General features: G+C 21.1%; 3 protein-coding genes across 3 annotated transcripts; all 3 read left to right on the forward strand.

Moving 5' to 3' along the window:
- The first annotated feature begins 621 nt into the window (after window positions 1-621).
- LOC102672904 (zinc finger protein 883-like) lies at window positions 622-3,241 on the forward strand. The gene is made up of 4 exons (XM_031514312.1): window positions 622-896; window positions 1,179-1,256; window positions 1,335-1,478; window positions 1,553-3,241. Exons 2-4 carry the CDS (start codon window positions 1,194-1,196, stop codon window positions 3,071-3,073), a joined length of 1,728 nt encoding a protein of 575 aa, XP_031370172.1. The 5' UTR covers window positions 622-896; window positions 1,179-1,193; the 3' UTR covers window positions 3,074-3,241.
- Window positions 3,242-3,961: 720 nt separating this feature from the next.
- Window positions 3,962-9,359, forward strand: LOC102672364 (Fanconi anemia group M protein). Its single transcript, XM_031514322.1, has 13 exons — window positions 3,962-4,389; window positions 4,483-4,650; window positions 4,732-4,904; window positions 5,028-5,117; window positions 5,215-5,439; window positions 5,570-5,723; window positions 5,802-5,923; window positions 6,004-6,123; window positions 6,197-6,362; window positions 6,435-6,589; window positions 6,741-6,978; window positions 7,056-8,998; window positions 9,067-9,359. Exons 1-13 carry the CDS (start codon window positions 4,221-4,223, stop codon window positions 9,313-9,315), a joined length of 3,972 nt encoding a protein of 1,323 aa, XP_031370182.1. The 5' UTR covers window positions 3,962-4,220; the 3' UTR covers window positions 9,316-9,359.
- A 2,939-nt stretch (window positions 9,360-12,298) lies between these two features.
- On the forward strand, window positions 12,299-16,773 carry LOC102672634 (serine protease inhibitor 27A). The gene is given in 8 exon segments (XM_006623967.2): window positions 12,299-12,508; window positions 12,589-12,771; window positions 12,882-13,095; window positions 14,683-14,746; window positions 14,748-15,135; window positions 15,219-15,342; window positions 15,345-15,368; window positions 16,596-16,773. Coding segments are annotated over 8 exon segments (1,287 nt in total). The 5' UTR covers window positions 12,299-12,370; the 3' UTR covers window positions 16,748-16,773.
- The last annotated feature ends 472 nt before the right edge of the window (window positions 16,774-17,245 follow it).

Consider the following 17,245-nt stretch of genomic DNA (forward strand, 5'->3'; position numbering starts at 1 on the left):
TGATGCCCTATATAAAAGATATTAAAATACAGTTTTAAAAAAAAAACAAATATAATGACGTATTTTTTAATCATAAATATTATAATGGAAATAAATGAAATATATAAAATAATATCATATATTTTAAATATATTATTTTTGCTTAATTATTTTTATTAGATAAGTATAATAAATGAATTCTTTTATTTATTTCAATAGATAACAATAGAAATTTTGGTATAATATCATATATATTATAATACATATATATCATATTTATTTATAGAATTTCTTCTCTAGAGAAAATATCAAAATATAAATTGTTAAAACAAATAATCTTTTTTAAATTATAATATTTATAATAAGTAAATCCAAATAAATAATTCAAAATAATTGTCTTAATGAAATATTTGAAATTTATCTATTAAAATTGATTTGTTTATTTTTTAATTTTGAATAATACATAATAAATATAATAAACTATCGAAAGAGATGTATCCTGTAATATATTGTTATAATACATAATACATAATAATACATAATAAATATAATAAACTATCGAAAGAGATGTATCCTATAATATATTGTTATCGAGTATAATCATTTAACTAGCAGTTCCGTGTAGATAGTAACACAATATGGCAAGCATGAATTTACCTATATATATCATATATACATATAACCGTATAATAGAGACATAGTATTTATGTAACGTATGTTTGCATGTGTGTGGAACGCGCAGTTTCATGATATAAAAGTAAATTAATCGATTCAATAAATTTTATCAAAATAATATTAGAATATGTGTATAATTTTAAAGAATAAAAGAAATTTTGAATGTTAATAACAAAAAGAATAAGAATTAGTAGATTTTGATTTATATGTCTGTTCTATAGGTGAAATGTGTAATTTCCGTTGTAAGTATAGAAACAAAAAAATCATCGCTTTCAATTTAATCATAATAATTAACAAAACAATTAAATTATCATATGACATACAATTTTTATGAATAAAATGATTCTATACGTCAAAATTATCGGATTGATCAAATTGTATGTCGTACTTTTAGGTTAAATAATTCTATACAGTACAATATAATTGACTATATTCAATCTTGTAAAACATGATTTTTTTGCTTTTTGTATTATAATCAGATTGTTTATACATAACATAAATAAATAAATTAATTTCACTTCTAGAATAAATCATAGCAAATGGAAGATTTTAAAGTGAAAGATGAACCAATGGATGCGTTAAACATAGACAGTCAGGTTATGGTAAACGTTTTCTATGAAACAGCAGCACCATACAATACAATGCTTCCACAAGGACTCTAACTTAAACCTTACTTTAAGGACGAAAACATTGTAAGCGTTGTACTTAAGGAAGAACCCGGCGATAGATTTGATCCAGACTACATGGAGGACATCTGTTCTGGGACATTCGAGAAGGTATTTTTACCTATCGAAAATAATGAAGTTGACTTCTCTAATGAAATGGTAAATTTTATATAAAATTATTAATGATTAAACTTTGTTTATAAAAAAATCAATTTATTAACAAAACATTTTAGGTAAAACTCGAATTAGATGGGGAATCCAGTAGTCATCAAAATTGGACAGCACAAATTGCAAATACAAATTTGTGTGATAAAGAAGATGGTGCTATGCAAAGGTGCTTAACAAATGCAAATTTTGCTCAAGTACATGATATAGAAAAACATTCTGGATTTTGTCCAAATGGACAGCAACCAAAATTTTATAAAATACAATGTTCAATTTGCAAAAAATGGTTTTTAAATAATGATTCTATGGTTACTCACCTGAGAATGCACTGTAGTGGAAATCAGTGTGAGGTTTGTCAACAAAATTTTCAGGATAATTCCAGTTTACATGCTCATATGCTGACTCATGTTGGGATGAGTCCATTGGAATGCAATATTTGTCAAAAACGATTTGCTTACAAATGGTGTTTACGTAGTCATATGCAAATGCATGTATTAGAAAAACCATATGACAATGATGCATTGCAACACGCATTTATAAAAAGACCTGATTCTGAGCATGACCAATCTATGAGTACAGAAGAAAGAGTATTTGAATGTGATGTTTGTCATGCGACATTTAAAGAAAAATCTAGTCTGAATCGGCATGTGATTACTCATACAGAGGAAAGACCATATAAATGCGATGTATGTTTTGCAGCATTTAGGGAAAAAGCAAAATTGAATATGCATATGGTGTTACATGGAAACAAACAATTTAAGTGTACAATGTGTCATAGATCATTTACACAAAAAACAGCATTGAACAACCATATGTTAGCACATAGTGGTGAGAAACCACATGCATGTAATATTTGTGAAAAAACATATAAACGAAAATCAGAATTAATAAGACATACTATGGTTCATACTGGTGAAAGGCCATATGAATGTAAAGAATGTCTAATGACTTTTCGAGAAAAAGCAAAATTAAATTCTCATATGCTTGTGCACACAGGTGAAAAACCACATGAATGTCATATATGTCATAAGGCATGTGCCCGCAAATCCGATCTTAATAGTCATATGCTATTACATACAGGGGGCCAATATGATTGCAAAGTTTGCGATAAAATATTTACTCGTAAGTCGGATTTGAATCGACATACTTTGATACATACAGGCGAAAAGCCATTTGCTTGTGAATTATGCGACATGGCCTTCAGAGAAAAAACTAGATTAAATTCTCATATGCTTATACATACTGGCGATAAACGACATGCCTGTCACATTTGTCAAAAAACATTCAAAGAGAAGTCTTCATTGCGAAAACATATGTTAAGTCATACTGGTGATAGACCATATGAATGCTATGTATGCCATAAAGCATTTACTCAAAAAACAACATTAAATAGTCATATATTAGTACATGCAGGAGAACGACCGTACGAATGTAGTGCATGTCAAAAAATATTTAAAGATAAAGCAACATTGAAAAAACATTTGTCTGTGCATATAAATGAAAAAACTCATGAATGTTTAATTTGTTTAAAAAAATTTGCCCATAAAGCTGCGTTAAATAGTCATTTATCCACAAATCATACATCCTAAATAGGGTGATCTAGTCTATTATGTTTCAGCTTTTAGTTTTTTTATTAAGCATTGTTCGTCTATAGCTGCGTAAAGATGATTACATACATCCGTTTTATATGCTCATTGGCCCAAACAATCATATTCTTTCTGTATATCTTTATGTATAATAAATTAATTTCTAATTAATTTTTTATGGTTTCTTTTTTTAATATTTCTATACATATTTAATAAAATGCATGTACTTTTTATAAGTCATTAGATATCTGGACATTTATTACATATTGATAACAAATGTTTTTTTATGATTATTATTATTAATATAATAATAATTATAGTAAACATTTTACATATCATACATATCATTTTAATTTTTTCATGTTAAATGTTATCATTCATTTAATAACATAACGCCTGAATAATCTATAGTCAATCAGATCATCAATACATTCATTTTATTACATGTACTTTAATAAAAATGTAATGATATATTGACATTTTTTTATACCGCTTCAATAGTAATGTTTTGATGAACAAATCTACTATTTATATAATATAAACAACAAGATGTTTACATTTTTTATTTTATTATGAAATATATATCTATAATGTTTTGTTTATGTGTATACAAGTGAAAAATATTGAGCCAAAAATATTATACTATTAAATGGATGATATTGGATTGTTTATTATGTATTTTGATTCAATATCGTTTATAATATTCAGAAAGATAATGTTCTTAATTTAAAAGATTTTATATGCATACATAAATCGAAGATTATTATTTTTAATGATAAAATGTTATTTTATTTCATGGTTTCCACGTTATTCTGTTAAAAAAAATTCCCTAGAATGGTAATATAATTTTTTTTATATTACTACAATATAGCTTTCCTATTTTACTATAAGAAAGTCAATAACAATCCAACTCCAAATATATACATATTTGTACATTATATGCTTATAAATATTATACATTAATTATTATATATTAATTTTTCTCTTTATTATTGTTTGTTATAATATGATTGTTTTTTGATTATAAACAAAAATAATTATTTCATAAAAAAATTATTTTTAAATCTATTTAAGAAAATTGTTTTCTGCAAAATTATAAATGGTGAAATAAAACTTTTATAACTTGAAATCAATTAAAAAAACTTTTTAAATGGAATTGTCACAAAATCCTCAGATTTCTTTTGATGAAAGAACAAAAGGATTTGATTTATCAGCTGGCAAAACATGGATTTATCCAGAAAATTATCCTGTCAGAGATTATCAGTTCAATATTGTTCAAGCATGCTTATACAGAAACACATTAGTTTGTTTACCTACTGGTAAATAAAACTACATTTTTTAACATTATATTTAAATAAAAAAAAAAAAATTACAAAAATTAGCAATAATATTTTATTTTTTATTTTTATTAGGATTAGGAAAAACATTTATTGCTGCAGTTGTAATGTATAATTTTTGGAGATGGTACCCATGGGGGAAAATTATATTTTTAGCACCTACTAAACCATTAGTTGCTCAACAAATTTTTGCATGTCACGATATTATGGGCATACCTAGTGCAGAAACTATTGAACTTACAGGTAAAAAAATAATTTATGAAATTTAAAATATTATTATATTTAAGTATTTATATTTACTTTATTGTAAAAATACTATTATAGGAGCAATTAGTCTCAAGAAACGAGAAATAGCTTGGTCAAAAAAAAGAATAATATTTGCTACTCCTCAAGTTTTTCACAATGATTTAAACAAAAATATTGTACCTAGTGATTTAATAAAATGTGTAGTTATAGATGAAGCTCATAAAGCTTTAGGTAAACACTCTTACTGTGAGGTAATTATTCTATATAAAAATTATTTATATGTAAAAATAATGAAATTATTCATGTAGAAACAAAAAAAAAGTTTTAATATAATATTATTGAGTTGAATAATAATATATTTTATTTATTTTTAGTGTATTCACATATTAAGTGGAAAAAATCAAAATTTTAGAGTGTTAGCTCTTTCTGCTACACCAGGCAATAAAATTGATAATGTTCATGAGGTATATTTTATTATCAAATATATCCAAAAATAATGAATAATTTTTTAAATTATAATTATAATTTATTGAAATAATTCTATTTAAATATATTTTATAGGTATTACAAAATTTATTAATTGCTCACGTGGAATTAAGAGATGAAACTTCTTTGGATATTGTACCTTATATTAATAAAAAAAAATTCGAGATAATTTTAGTACCTCTTAATAATAAATTGATAGAATACAAAGAGAAATATATTTTTATTATGGATCGTCATGTTAAAATTTTACTTCAGTATAATATTCTTCGTGGACAAACTGCAAATATTTCAAAAGGAAGAGTACGTTATTAAATATTTTAATAAAATATTTAATACTTTAATAGACTTTAATATTAAGTTTAAATTTAATACTTTTGTTTTAAATTTCATTTATAATTATAATAAAAAAATGAAACAAAAAATAATTTAGGTCTTCCATTTATTAAAAGAATTCCAAAAGAAAACAAATAAAACAGGAAACTATGGACAAATTATAAAAACATTAAATATTTTAATGACAATGTATCATGCTTATGAACTTATGATTAGAGATGGACTTAGAGCATTTTATAAATTTTATCAAAGTATATATAATTGTTATTTTTTTTATTTTTATAAAATGTAAAATTTAGATTCAAATAATTTTTATATTATCTTAATAGGCCATTCTGATAAATTTTGGATGAATGAGGAACCACAATTACAAATATTGCTTGAAGATATTAAAACATATCTTGGCCCATTTCCCGATACAAAAATTTTATGTCAAGAAACTATAATGGAAGTTTGTAAAAATTTATATTTATATTATAAATTACATAAAATTTTTTATTGTTTTAAATCTAATATAAAATTTTATTTCAGATACCCCAAAATCTCATATTTGGACATACGAAATTCGATAAATTGAAAGAATTGCTTATATATCATTTTAAAAATAACCAAAAAAAAGAAAATAATACAAGAGCTATAGTTTTTGTTGAGGTTTATAATTTTTAATCTTATTATAATGTAACCAAATTTTAATTTTATGCAATATAATTTTCTTTTTGTACAGTATCGAGATATTGTAAGCGAAATTTATATTCTATTACTACAATGCCAACCATTAATAAGACCCCAAATGTTCGTTGGTCAAGCCGGGCAAAAACAAAAGCAACAAATAAAAGCATTAGAGAATTTTAAAAATAATTATGTTAATGTTCTTATATCTACGAGTATAGGTATACAATATTAATAATAAAAAGTAGTAACATATTTAATAAAAATAAGCAAAATCTTTACATTTCTAATAGGAGAAGAAGGATTGGATGTTGGAGAAGTAGATTTAATAATATGTTTCGATGTATCTCAACATTCACCGACGCGACTAGTGCAAAGAATGGGAAGAACAGGACGAAAACGTGATGGACATATAATTATTCTTGTTACAGATGGAAAAGAACATGAAGTAATTTAAAATTTAATGTTCTATGATATTTTAAAATGTTCTCATATTATTTTGATTATATTTTAATTTTGATTTGATTATATTTATTTTTAATTTATATTATTTATATATATTTTAATTTATTTTATTATATTTATTTTTTATATTACAGACATTAAAATCTACAATAGCTAGAAGAGATTCTTTAAATTATAAAGTATTAAATACGAATAATATTTTCTCTTCACTTTATCAAAACAATCCACGTATGATTCCTGATATCTTAATTCCAGAATGTTTAAAAATGCATATTAGCATACAACCAAAGACTCCTGTTATAAAATATAAAAACAGAAAAAGAGAGGCAAATAATAAAGAAAAGAAACATCAAAATATCATAAAAAAAAATGGTAATATATGAACATATAATTTTTTATATATTTTTCTTCCTTTTTTTGCAACGAAATAAATTGTATATATGTTTTAGAATTCAATTTAGTATCGAAGAAAAACGAAACTAAATTTTTAATGATGAAATATTTGAAAGTTGAAGAAAACAAAGAATCTTCTAAATATAATTATGGAATTCTTAATTTTGAGACAATTCAAAATATTAATAATCATAACACTACAAAATTATCAGATGTGAAAATTCTTTCTTGCGACAATCATGCAGTTGATTTCCTTACAATATGTGCTTTAAAGATTTCTGCAAGAGAAGAAAATATAAAAAACAAATGTAAAATTAATAAATCTTATGTACCTAAATCTTCTTTTGTTAAAAATTTTGTGGATTTTACAATACCTGATATTAAAGTTCTTGATTGTTTAATTACACTGAACGATATTATTCCTTATAATTATAACAAAAATAAATCAAATAATGATAATAAAAATGACAATTGGAATAATTCGCATAATGATGAATATATAGTTAAAAATAAAATAACATTAACAGAGATCGTTGATAAGTATCAACAAAAATCATCTTCCAAGTTTGAAGATTTACTTGATGATAGTAATAAATCAAATGAAACTGATTTATCGGATAATGAGGAAAAAAAACTAGAGAATAGCATTATGTATTCTATTTATCCTTCTTCAAGTGTTTCTAAGCAATGTATACAAAGCAATCTGTTAGAATCAGTCAGAACAGGAAATACAAATATCATATTACAAAATTCAATATCTGATAAATTTGAAGATATATTGAATGAAATATCTGATGATTCTGAAACCAATTATACTGAAAATTTTGAACAAAATTTGATAAAAAATATTGACATTAAAAACAATGAACAAATAAAAAATTCTTCTAATATTACGGAATTGGATAATAATTTTAGATTAAAAAATGATTTGCAAAAAGAAATTAAAATAAATAACTTTTCTTCAATTCCAATGGATCAATATAAACATAATTTTGAATATTTTGAAGATTTAAGTGAAACTACTAATATGCCAAAATTTATTGAATTTCAAAATGAATATACTTTTAATGAAAAACAAACAATTGATGAAATAGTTCGATTAAATTCAAATTCAATCCTTTCAAAGATCAATGAATCAGAAGATGATATATTTCAAGACAAAAATTTTTTGTTGCAAATCGATAATCAATCAAATTTTGATGAACAAATAAATAATTCGATTGATTATAAAGATGAAAAGAATTTTAATAAGATAGAAAATTTAAATAATCAAAAAAATATAATTAATACAGAATTAGAAGTGGAAGAATATGATTGGGATGATGATTTTAAAGTTTCGATTGATACTGTACAAAATTATATAAAATTCGATACATTTGAAGAAAAACAAAATAACGAGAAATTAAAAATTGAAAATAATATGGAAAAATGTGATCTAAATAATAAAGAATGGATTTCAATCGAAAAGTCAAAAAATATTTCAAAACAAAACGCTTCTCGTATGACTATAGCAAATAAATTAGCGAATGTAAGAAAAAGGAATTCAAATTATAATTATTTTAATAATGATTCTATGAATAAAGATAATTCTAAAAATGTTCATCTTTCAACTGTAAAAGAAAAAAAATATATTTCCTTCATTGATAAATCAAAAAATAAGAAGAAACATGTAAATCAGAAAAAAGAAACAGAATATTCTCGAAAACATAATCGTAATCGAAAATTGAGAAAAACAAAAAATGAATTTATATTGGAGGAAGCAGAAGTTTCTTCGAATAGTGAGACGACAAATGAAAGTTGTGAAACCGATGATGATCTCAAAGATTTTGTTAGTTATACGCAAAATATACAAGATACATCTGATATATACGTTCATTATTTACAGAGTACTAGAAGTCCAGTTAATAGACAAAATTTTCTTTTTAAACAACAATACACACTGAATTCTAATATAGATATATATTCACAACCTATAACTCAAAACGAATCCTACATAAATGTAAGTGAAATGATTGTACTAATAACAAACGCTTGAATTTTAATATTTTTGTTTTTAATGAATTTCAGGATTCGTTTTGCGTAACGGGAGACGAAATTGATAAGGAAATTACTCGAGACAAAGAATTGTCCGAATTAGAAAAAGCGGAAAAAAAACTTAAAAGGCAAAAACGAAAACGCATTAGCAATAAAGAATTAAGTCGTTATAGGAGAATTAATAAGAGAAGAAATATAATAAATTATTTTAGCACCAGTGAAGATGAGACTGAAAATTTGCGCAAACAAATAAAGGACGAATCGTTATTAAAGCGATCATGAAAAAAATAAATCAAGTTAATTTTAAAAGTCTATCATTTATATAATTTATAATAATAATAAATTAAGCATTTTCTTTTTTTTTATTTTTCAATTCAATATAGTATCTAAAAGGTATTGAGTTTCTATATATTTATATTTAGATTAAAAAGTGATTCGATTTTTTTTGTTTTTTATTTATGATTTTTCTAATCAAATAAATATTCGTATATTACATTAATTATTATTGCAATTTTTGAAGTAAAAGAAATAAAGATAATAACTCAAAATAAAAATAATTTTATGATTGTAGATAAACATCTATTTTTAAGAAAAAATTTTCATCTAGTGTTGATTGAATCTTGTTAATTAGAAATAGCGAAAAAAAGTCTTCTTGATAAATAAAAATTTTTTTCTATGCAATTTGTTTTTGTTCTAGATTTCATCAGATCTTTAAAATATATAAAGCCAAGATTGCAAATATTTTAATCAATTATTTGAGTTGAAAATATAAAAAAAAAAAAACAATTATGTTTATTTTAAACGATATATTATTATTAAGATAAGATAAGTTTGATATTTATAAATAAAAGAAAAGGATTAAAAATTATATATTATATTTTAATCTATTTTTAAATCTAATTATTTTTAGATAATTTATTTCATAATTAATTAATTCATTCATTAATTATGATATAAATTATGAAATTATTATATATAATTATATCAAAAAATGAATGAAATGAATTATCAGTGAATAGATTTATTAGTGTGAAAAGTTAAATAATTCATATTTATAATATCTAAAATTGATGATTAACAACAGTTTTTTATTCACTGTTATTTCAAAAAATCAAGTAATGAAATAATAATGAATATTTTTATTTAATTTATCTAAATTATAATAATAAAATTATAATAATCGTTATTTGAACAGGATATAAAAGTTATCTTTATCAAAATACTATCATCGTGATGCATAAATTATTTTTCAATTACTAAAATTGCAAACACGAATTTGCTACTATTTTCTAATAACATTTTAATGTACACAGCTCAAATTAGAGCTTATTTTATAATTTTTTTCTTGTAATTCTCTTAAGTAATATTTTTATAATCATAATTTGTATGTTTGTATTAATTTATATGATTAATTTCTTTAATTTTGATCTTGTGTATGAAGAGTCAGATAAGAAATTATTTTTGTTATTATTTTGATCAAAAACAATTAATTTTTTACTTAAATTTTCTTTTGCAAAAAACAAAATATATAGTAAAATTAATTCGAATTTATATAACTATGAACATGATTATTTTTAATTTCGAAAATTTTTGATAAATATAGAGCAATACAGAATAGAAAATATAAAAACCCAGGAAAAAAATCAAGAAACTAATTAGAAATTCAATTATATCAATAATCCATATTTTGTAAGATCATAATTATAAGTCTTACAAATTTATATCATTCAAATTATTAATTAAAAAAAAAAATAAATTATTTAAAAATTGAAATGAAATAAAAATAAATAAAATAAAATAATAAATAAATAACTATTTTTATTGTATTTTGTTTCAATTGATTTCTATTAAATTGATATTAACATTGTTATAATTCATAATTCAATCTTATTATTATCCAAATTTATTCAAATTGCAAGCTTTTTTTTCTGAATAATTCGAATTTTAATTAATAATGTTTCAATTAGTAAAAAAAAAAGAAAGAGAAAAATATATGATGATTTTATATAATTTTGTAAAACTTCTGATTAAATAGTAGAGTAATTATATATATACAGATAAATGATTAAATATGTTGATTGACTGATTTTTTACTAAATGAATTTATTTATCTATTGAATACTGGATGAAATCAACACGTAATAGATCTCGTAGAGCTATTATGTACTTGTCTCAATTTACTGTTTTTTTCTATATATTCATTTAAATTTTATATATACATATACATACATATATAAATAATGAAATACATCGTTGAAATATTAAGTAAGAAAAATTTATTTAATAATAAAAATATTAATTATATCATTCTTTTTTAAAAAAATGCCAAAATGAACTTATCGCTTCATGAATTTTTATGAATTTAATGTTACAAAATATACATGATAAAGAAAATATTTTGATCAATTTTTTCTTGTACATATAATAAGCAAACGATTTTAATTTTCAAAATATTTGTTAAAAATTTTTGATACTATTATATTAAATTCTTGTATGTGTCTGAGGTAACATATGTGTCAATATAACTATTATTTATTAACTGTTTATATAAATACATATAAAGATAGCTAATCAATCTGACTATAGCAGATAAATTATCCAATACATCATATTTAACATTTCGAATAGCGAATTTATAAAAATAAAATATAAAATAATTATTGAATAACTAAAAATATAATGATTGAAATTATATAGTGATATTAATTTGATTAGCATTTATCATTATAACTTTGGTTATTATATTTTTGATTGTTTAAGGATTGTATATAAAATTGCATTTTTTATATTTTATATTTTCATAAGTTTGCTATTTTGAATAAATATATAATATGATACTATTAGTTTACGATATTGATTATTATCACTTTGCCATATGTTTATATGAACTATTGATAAATAATAATCAATGTAATAATATTAACATTTTTAAAAAAAAAATAAAAAAAATTATTTTTTTAAGTTTTTTGATTGATTTTTTATTTTAATGATAAAATAAAGCTTTAAAAAAAATTGAAATGAAATAGCTAAAATAAAAATATAGCTAAATTGAAAAAATCGCTAAATTATGTAAATTATTAAAAGCAATTTTGTAAATATGTAAATTTTTTTGTACAAAAAATATAGAACAACAAAAAGATAAACTTTTCATTCTGATATTTTTTACGATTATTGATTCAAGATAAAATTTTCTTTTTCTTGATTCGATCATGAATAAATGATCATATTTGTAAGTCATGATTATTATTATTTATGACTATATTATTTAATTCAGTATTATTATTTAGTAGTTACATATATAACAATTTTCACATTAAAATAATGTAAATCGGAGATAATGAAATCGCAATCTATTTTCGATATAAATATGACTATGAATATTAATCGTGAAATTATTAACCATAGTAAAAACAATAATGATTTTGTACCTTATCAAGGAGAACGTTTCGATATTTTTGATTGGACATTTTTCAAAGTAATGTATATGAAGTTTTAATTGTACCAATTTTATAATATAAATACTATATATATATATTTTTATTCTGTTTGCATTAGAGTATAAGCAAGAAATATTCTAAAAACGTTATTCTTTCGTCAATATCTTTAAAAATTGCATTAGTATTATTATATGAAGGAGCTCAAGATGAAACTGCATATGAATTTGCTGATATATTGCAATTACCCGTTACCCGAAATGCTACACGAAAAAAGTTTTCTAATATTTTACAATCACTTCAGATAAATTTCTTACAATTTTGATTGTAAAAATCAAAGTTAAGAAATATGAAAAAATAAATACAAAAATAAATGCTTTTTCTAACAAATCTGATATTTTTTTATTTTCTCAGACTAATTTTACAGTATATACTTTAAATATTGGTACACGAATTTATATTGATTCGAATATTTTGATTAGACAACAATATGAAGCCAATGTAAAAATCTTTTATAACACTGATGTGATCATTGCGAATTTATCTAATGCACAGCCCTTAGTTAAGACAATTAATAATTGGGTCAGTAATGTTACTAATGTTAATATTGATCGAATAATAGAAGATGGTAAGAATTAAAATATAATAATATAACTATAATGACAAAAGTATTTATATAACAGATAATATTTAAAATATTTTTAAAATGGAATATTTTTTTTAAAATTGAATCAAACGATTTAAATTTCTTTGAAATGTTAGAAGAATTAATTAACTAATTTAGATAATATATAAAATATTGTCGCAAATAATATATAAAAAAAATGTTATATTTATAATAAATTAAAATTTAAAAAAAAAATAAAAATCGATTTTTTTATCTGAACCTATAATAAAGATTTAAAACATGTCTAAATTTCAACAAGTTATACATATGTACAAAATTCATTAAAATTTCATCAAAATCGATTAATATTGCAATGAAAAATAATCGAAAATATTCAAATTTGCAATTTTTTACGATTCGTAATTTTAATATTTCTACAATATATACAATAATAAATACAATTGTATATAATTCTGTAATATATTTCAATACTTGTAACTCTTTTATATGTCAATTGATTTCCGTAAAAGTTTATGTATATAACTTGTATATATAACTTAAATTTATAAAAGGCATGTTTTAAATTTCATTGTAAGTTCAGATAAAAAATTAAAAATTATGACTTTTACTTTTTTCTCACGATTCCAAGTAATAATTATTTTTAAAAATATATTATTTAGTAAACTAATTCTTCTAACATCTCAAAAAAATTCAAATCGTTTGATCTAATTTTAAGAAAGTTAAGTAATTATTTTAAAAAGCAGTTTTTTATCGATTTTAATGATTTTTAAATATGTTATAAAAATCAATATTTTGAACTTTCTATGTTTATGAATCTTCTATGAATTTTTTTTCTATATATATAACTATCATTAAATTTCCAAGATATTTACAAAAAAATATTAATAATTAATTAAATATAAACTATTCGCTATTATATAAAATTTATATATATATATATATATATATATAAAAACGTATATATAACTTCACATATATATTTTATATACATACGTATATATAATTCCATAAATCTACAACTATCTATTGTTTATCTATTTTTTTTATAAACACTCATTCAAAATGTATAGTGAGTATCAATAAATCAATCAAAAAATTATATGTCATTATAGTAAGCTTAAAATGTTTTAAATCCGAATTTGGACATTTTTTCAGATCTGGAGTACTAAATTTGGATTTAAGATATTTTTAATTTATTTCTCTATAATCTATGAGGAAGTACTTTTAAATTTTTAACTTTTCATTCGTTATAGATCTTATTTGCTATCATTATATAATTATATTAAAATAAATCGCATGCAGGCATGAACATATAGAAATTCTGTGTAACAATCTTTTTTCATATATTTCGAAAACTAAAGCCAATGATAGTTATAGCATAAGAAAAAATTGTTCAAAATCTTGTTTTTTATAACATATCCAAAAATCATTGAAATCGACAAAGAAATTTTTTCTAGATAATTATTTAAACATTATTTCGTTTTAAAAAATGCTCGAATATTGCATTACTTTATGTAAATATAATATTGTATATATGTAAAAATATAAATTAAATATATAATCAAATAAATTTCTTCTTTTTTTCAGATAATAGTGTGAAAAATTCTTTGATGTTGATTGTGAATACTCTTTTCTTTAAAGAAAAATTATGGCAAATATTTTTCTTCAGAAAATACAAAAAATTATGGCAAATTTCATTTAATTGATAATCGAACTGTAGATATACCTATTATGCATGCTTACGGACGATTTTACTATATCGAATCTTCTGACTTGAACGCCAAAATTTTAAGAATTATATGATGTATGTAATCTATTATCCTCTTTTTTCTTTTTTTTTATTTTATCTTATTTTAGGGATAATTTGCTATATATTTGTTATTACTACGCATATTAAACGGAATTGATCAACTCATCAATAAAATTAATCCTTTTGTATTAACACGATACATATGGCTAATGCAAGATTTACCTGTTGACGTCTTAATTCCTAAATTCAAATTTGACTTTTCTAGTCACTTAGAACCCATTCTACGTGAAGTACTTATCGTTCATTTTCTTATCACTTTATTTCTATTAATTTACGTTTAGTTTCTTATCTTTTATATTTTATTTTTTATTAGCTTGGTATTCGCGATATTTTTGATGATACTGCAACGTTAACTAGTATAGTTCAAACAAAACGAACTTCAAAACGTCTTAAGGTTTCAAATATTTTACAAAAAACTGGAATCGAAATAAATGAGAAAGAACTATAGCTTATGTGGCTACCGGTAAATTTTTTTTTTTTATTATCCTATTTATGCTCAGAATTGTTTTTCAAAATTATATAAAAAGAAGCATACCTTACTGATTTAGATGATTTTTAAATATGTTATAGAGAAATTTTTAAACAATATTTATCTTGCATATAATTATTTTTTATAGTTTTCGAAATATTTAGAAAAAAATATTACTACTATTTCATAAAATTTCATTTATATATATACGTCCATGATAGTGTATGCGAAATATGCGATTGCTTCTTTTTTGCTTATATTTTTGTTTATATTATATTATTGTTTATATTTTTGTTTATATTAATATAAACAATAATTTTTTTTGCAAATATCAAAACTATAACATAGTTTTTATTATATAACATATATTTATATAACATAGTTAACATAGTTATACAATAACAAAAAATTATTAAAAAAAATATTTGCAAAAAAGATTATTATTATATAGAATTCCTCTTATATTAATATCTACTGCTACATAAGTATATGACTGATTTATTTTCTATTAAATATATGATGACAATTAAAATATATAATGAATAAATTAAAAATTTCTTATGGATTAATAAAGTTAAAAATATCTCAAATCCAATGTCGAACAAAATATTAGATCTTTTGGATTCGCGAAATATAAAAATAAAATATAAAATAAATTATTATTATAAATCCTTAGGTGACCGAAATTAATGAATTATAATGAATTTCAGTATCATTTTTAATATCGTTTTAATTTTGGTTGTCCAAAGGAATTATTTTATATTTTATTTTTGTATTTCATGGATCCAAAAGAATATCTAAACTTCGCATTAGATTTAAGACATTTTAAATACATTATAAAGAAGAAATCTTTTTGATCAGTTTTTTAATCATTATACATTTTGAATTATTGCTATACAACAATATATAAAACAATATTATTTATAGAAATAATAAATAATGAGAGATTTACACATACATAAATATATATAAAAAACATTCTACATAATAATATTCTTTTTTTGCAAATATTTTGAAAACTAAGTCCGAGTGGTAGTAAAATGCGAAGGAAAAAATTATTCAAAATTTAATGATGTTGATTTGTATAATATATCATCGAAATCAGAATAGTAGATATAATCAAATCATTAAAAAGTATGTATCACTTTCTATATAATTATTTTTTTTATTTATTTATAAATATACGAAACATATATAATTTATTTTTCCATTTATTTCTAGAAATTGAAATTGGAAATAAAAACAAGGATGAAATATTTCATGCTAATCATCCGTTTTTATTTTATATTGAAGACGAATCCATTGAAAGAATTATTTATATCGGCAAAATTATGAATCCTCTGGACACAATGGATAATATAAAAATAAAATAAAAATAAATTACTAGCAAGAATCAATATTTACTATCTAAATTTAGAATTAAGAATATCAAAAACAAAGTTAATCTCTTTTATTTGTAATAATGAGATATAAAAATAATTTTCAATCAAAATGCTAATTATTTATAATATAAATATCAAGTATCATGATTTGATTATTATTATTATTATACGCAATATTTTTTCCCATATTTTTATCAAGATTTTAAATATTATTATTTAAAGTATATTTTTAAAATATTGCATAAATAGTCTTGTACTAAAAGTACTTAATAAAATATATCTTTTTCTTTTTTTACATTTAATGCATTTTTATTATGCATTTAATTGGTATTTAATTGCTGTATGCCACATTGAAATTTCTTTTTTTTAGATAATTTAATAAAAATTATACTTCACTTTTTTTTATATTATTATATTTTAAATCTCATAATATTATTATATTTTTTTTTATAATTTATGCCAATTTATGCCAATGGCAATGATCTTTTA

Source organism: Apis dorsata, unplaced genomic scaffold, assembly GCF_000469605.1.
Source record: "Apis dorsata unplaced genomic scaffold, Apis dorsata 1.3 scaffold_980, whole genome shotgun sequence".
In the NCBI taxonomy this organism is placed as follows: Eukaryota; Metazoa; Arthropoda; class Insecta; order Hymenoptera; family Apidae; genus Apis; species Apis dorsata.

Excerpts from the sequence above, each read along its gene's own strand:
- LOC102672364 (XM_031514322.1), top strand. The coding sequence starts at position 4,221 with ATGGAATTGTCACAAAATCCTCAGATTTCTTTTGATGAAAGAACAAAA. Across the intron at positions 5,118-5,214 it reads AAATTGATAATGTTCATGAG|GTATTACAAAATTTATTAAT; the intron begins GTATATTTTATT and ends TATATTTTATAG. Across the intron at positions 6,124-6,196 it reads GAGCTATAGTTTTTGTTGAG|TATCGAGATATTGTAAGCGA; the intron begins GTTTATAATTTT and ends CTTTTTGTACAG.
- LOC102672904 (XM_031514312.1), top strand. The coding sequence starts at position 1,194 with ATGGAAGATTTTAAAGTGAAAGATGAACCAATGGATGCGTTAAACATA. Across the intron at positions 1,257-1,334 it reads ACATAGACAGTCAGGTTATG|GACGAAAACATTGTAAGCGT; the intron begins GTAAACGTTTTC and ends CCTTACTTTAAG. Across the intron at positions 1,479-1,552 it reads TTGACTTCTCTAATGAAATG|GTAAAACTCGAATTAGATGG; the intron begins GTAAATTTTATA and ends AAAACATTTTAG.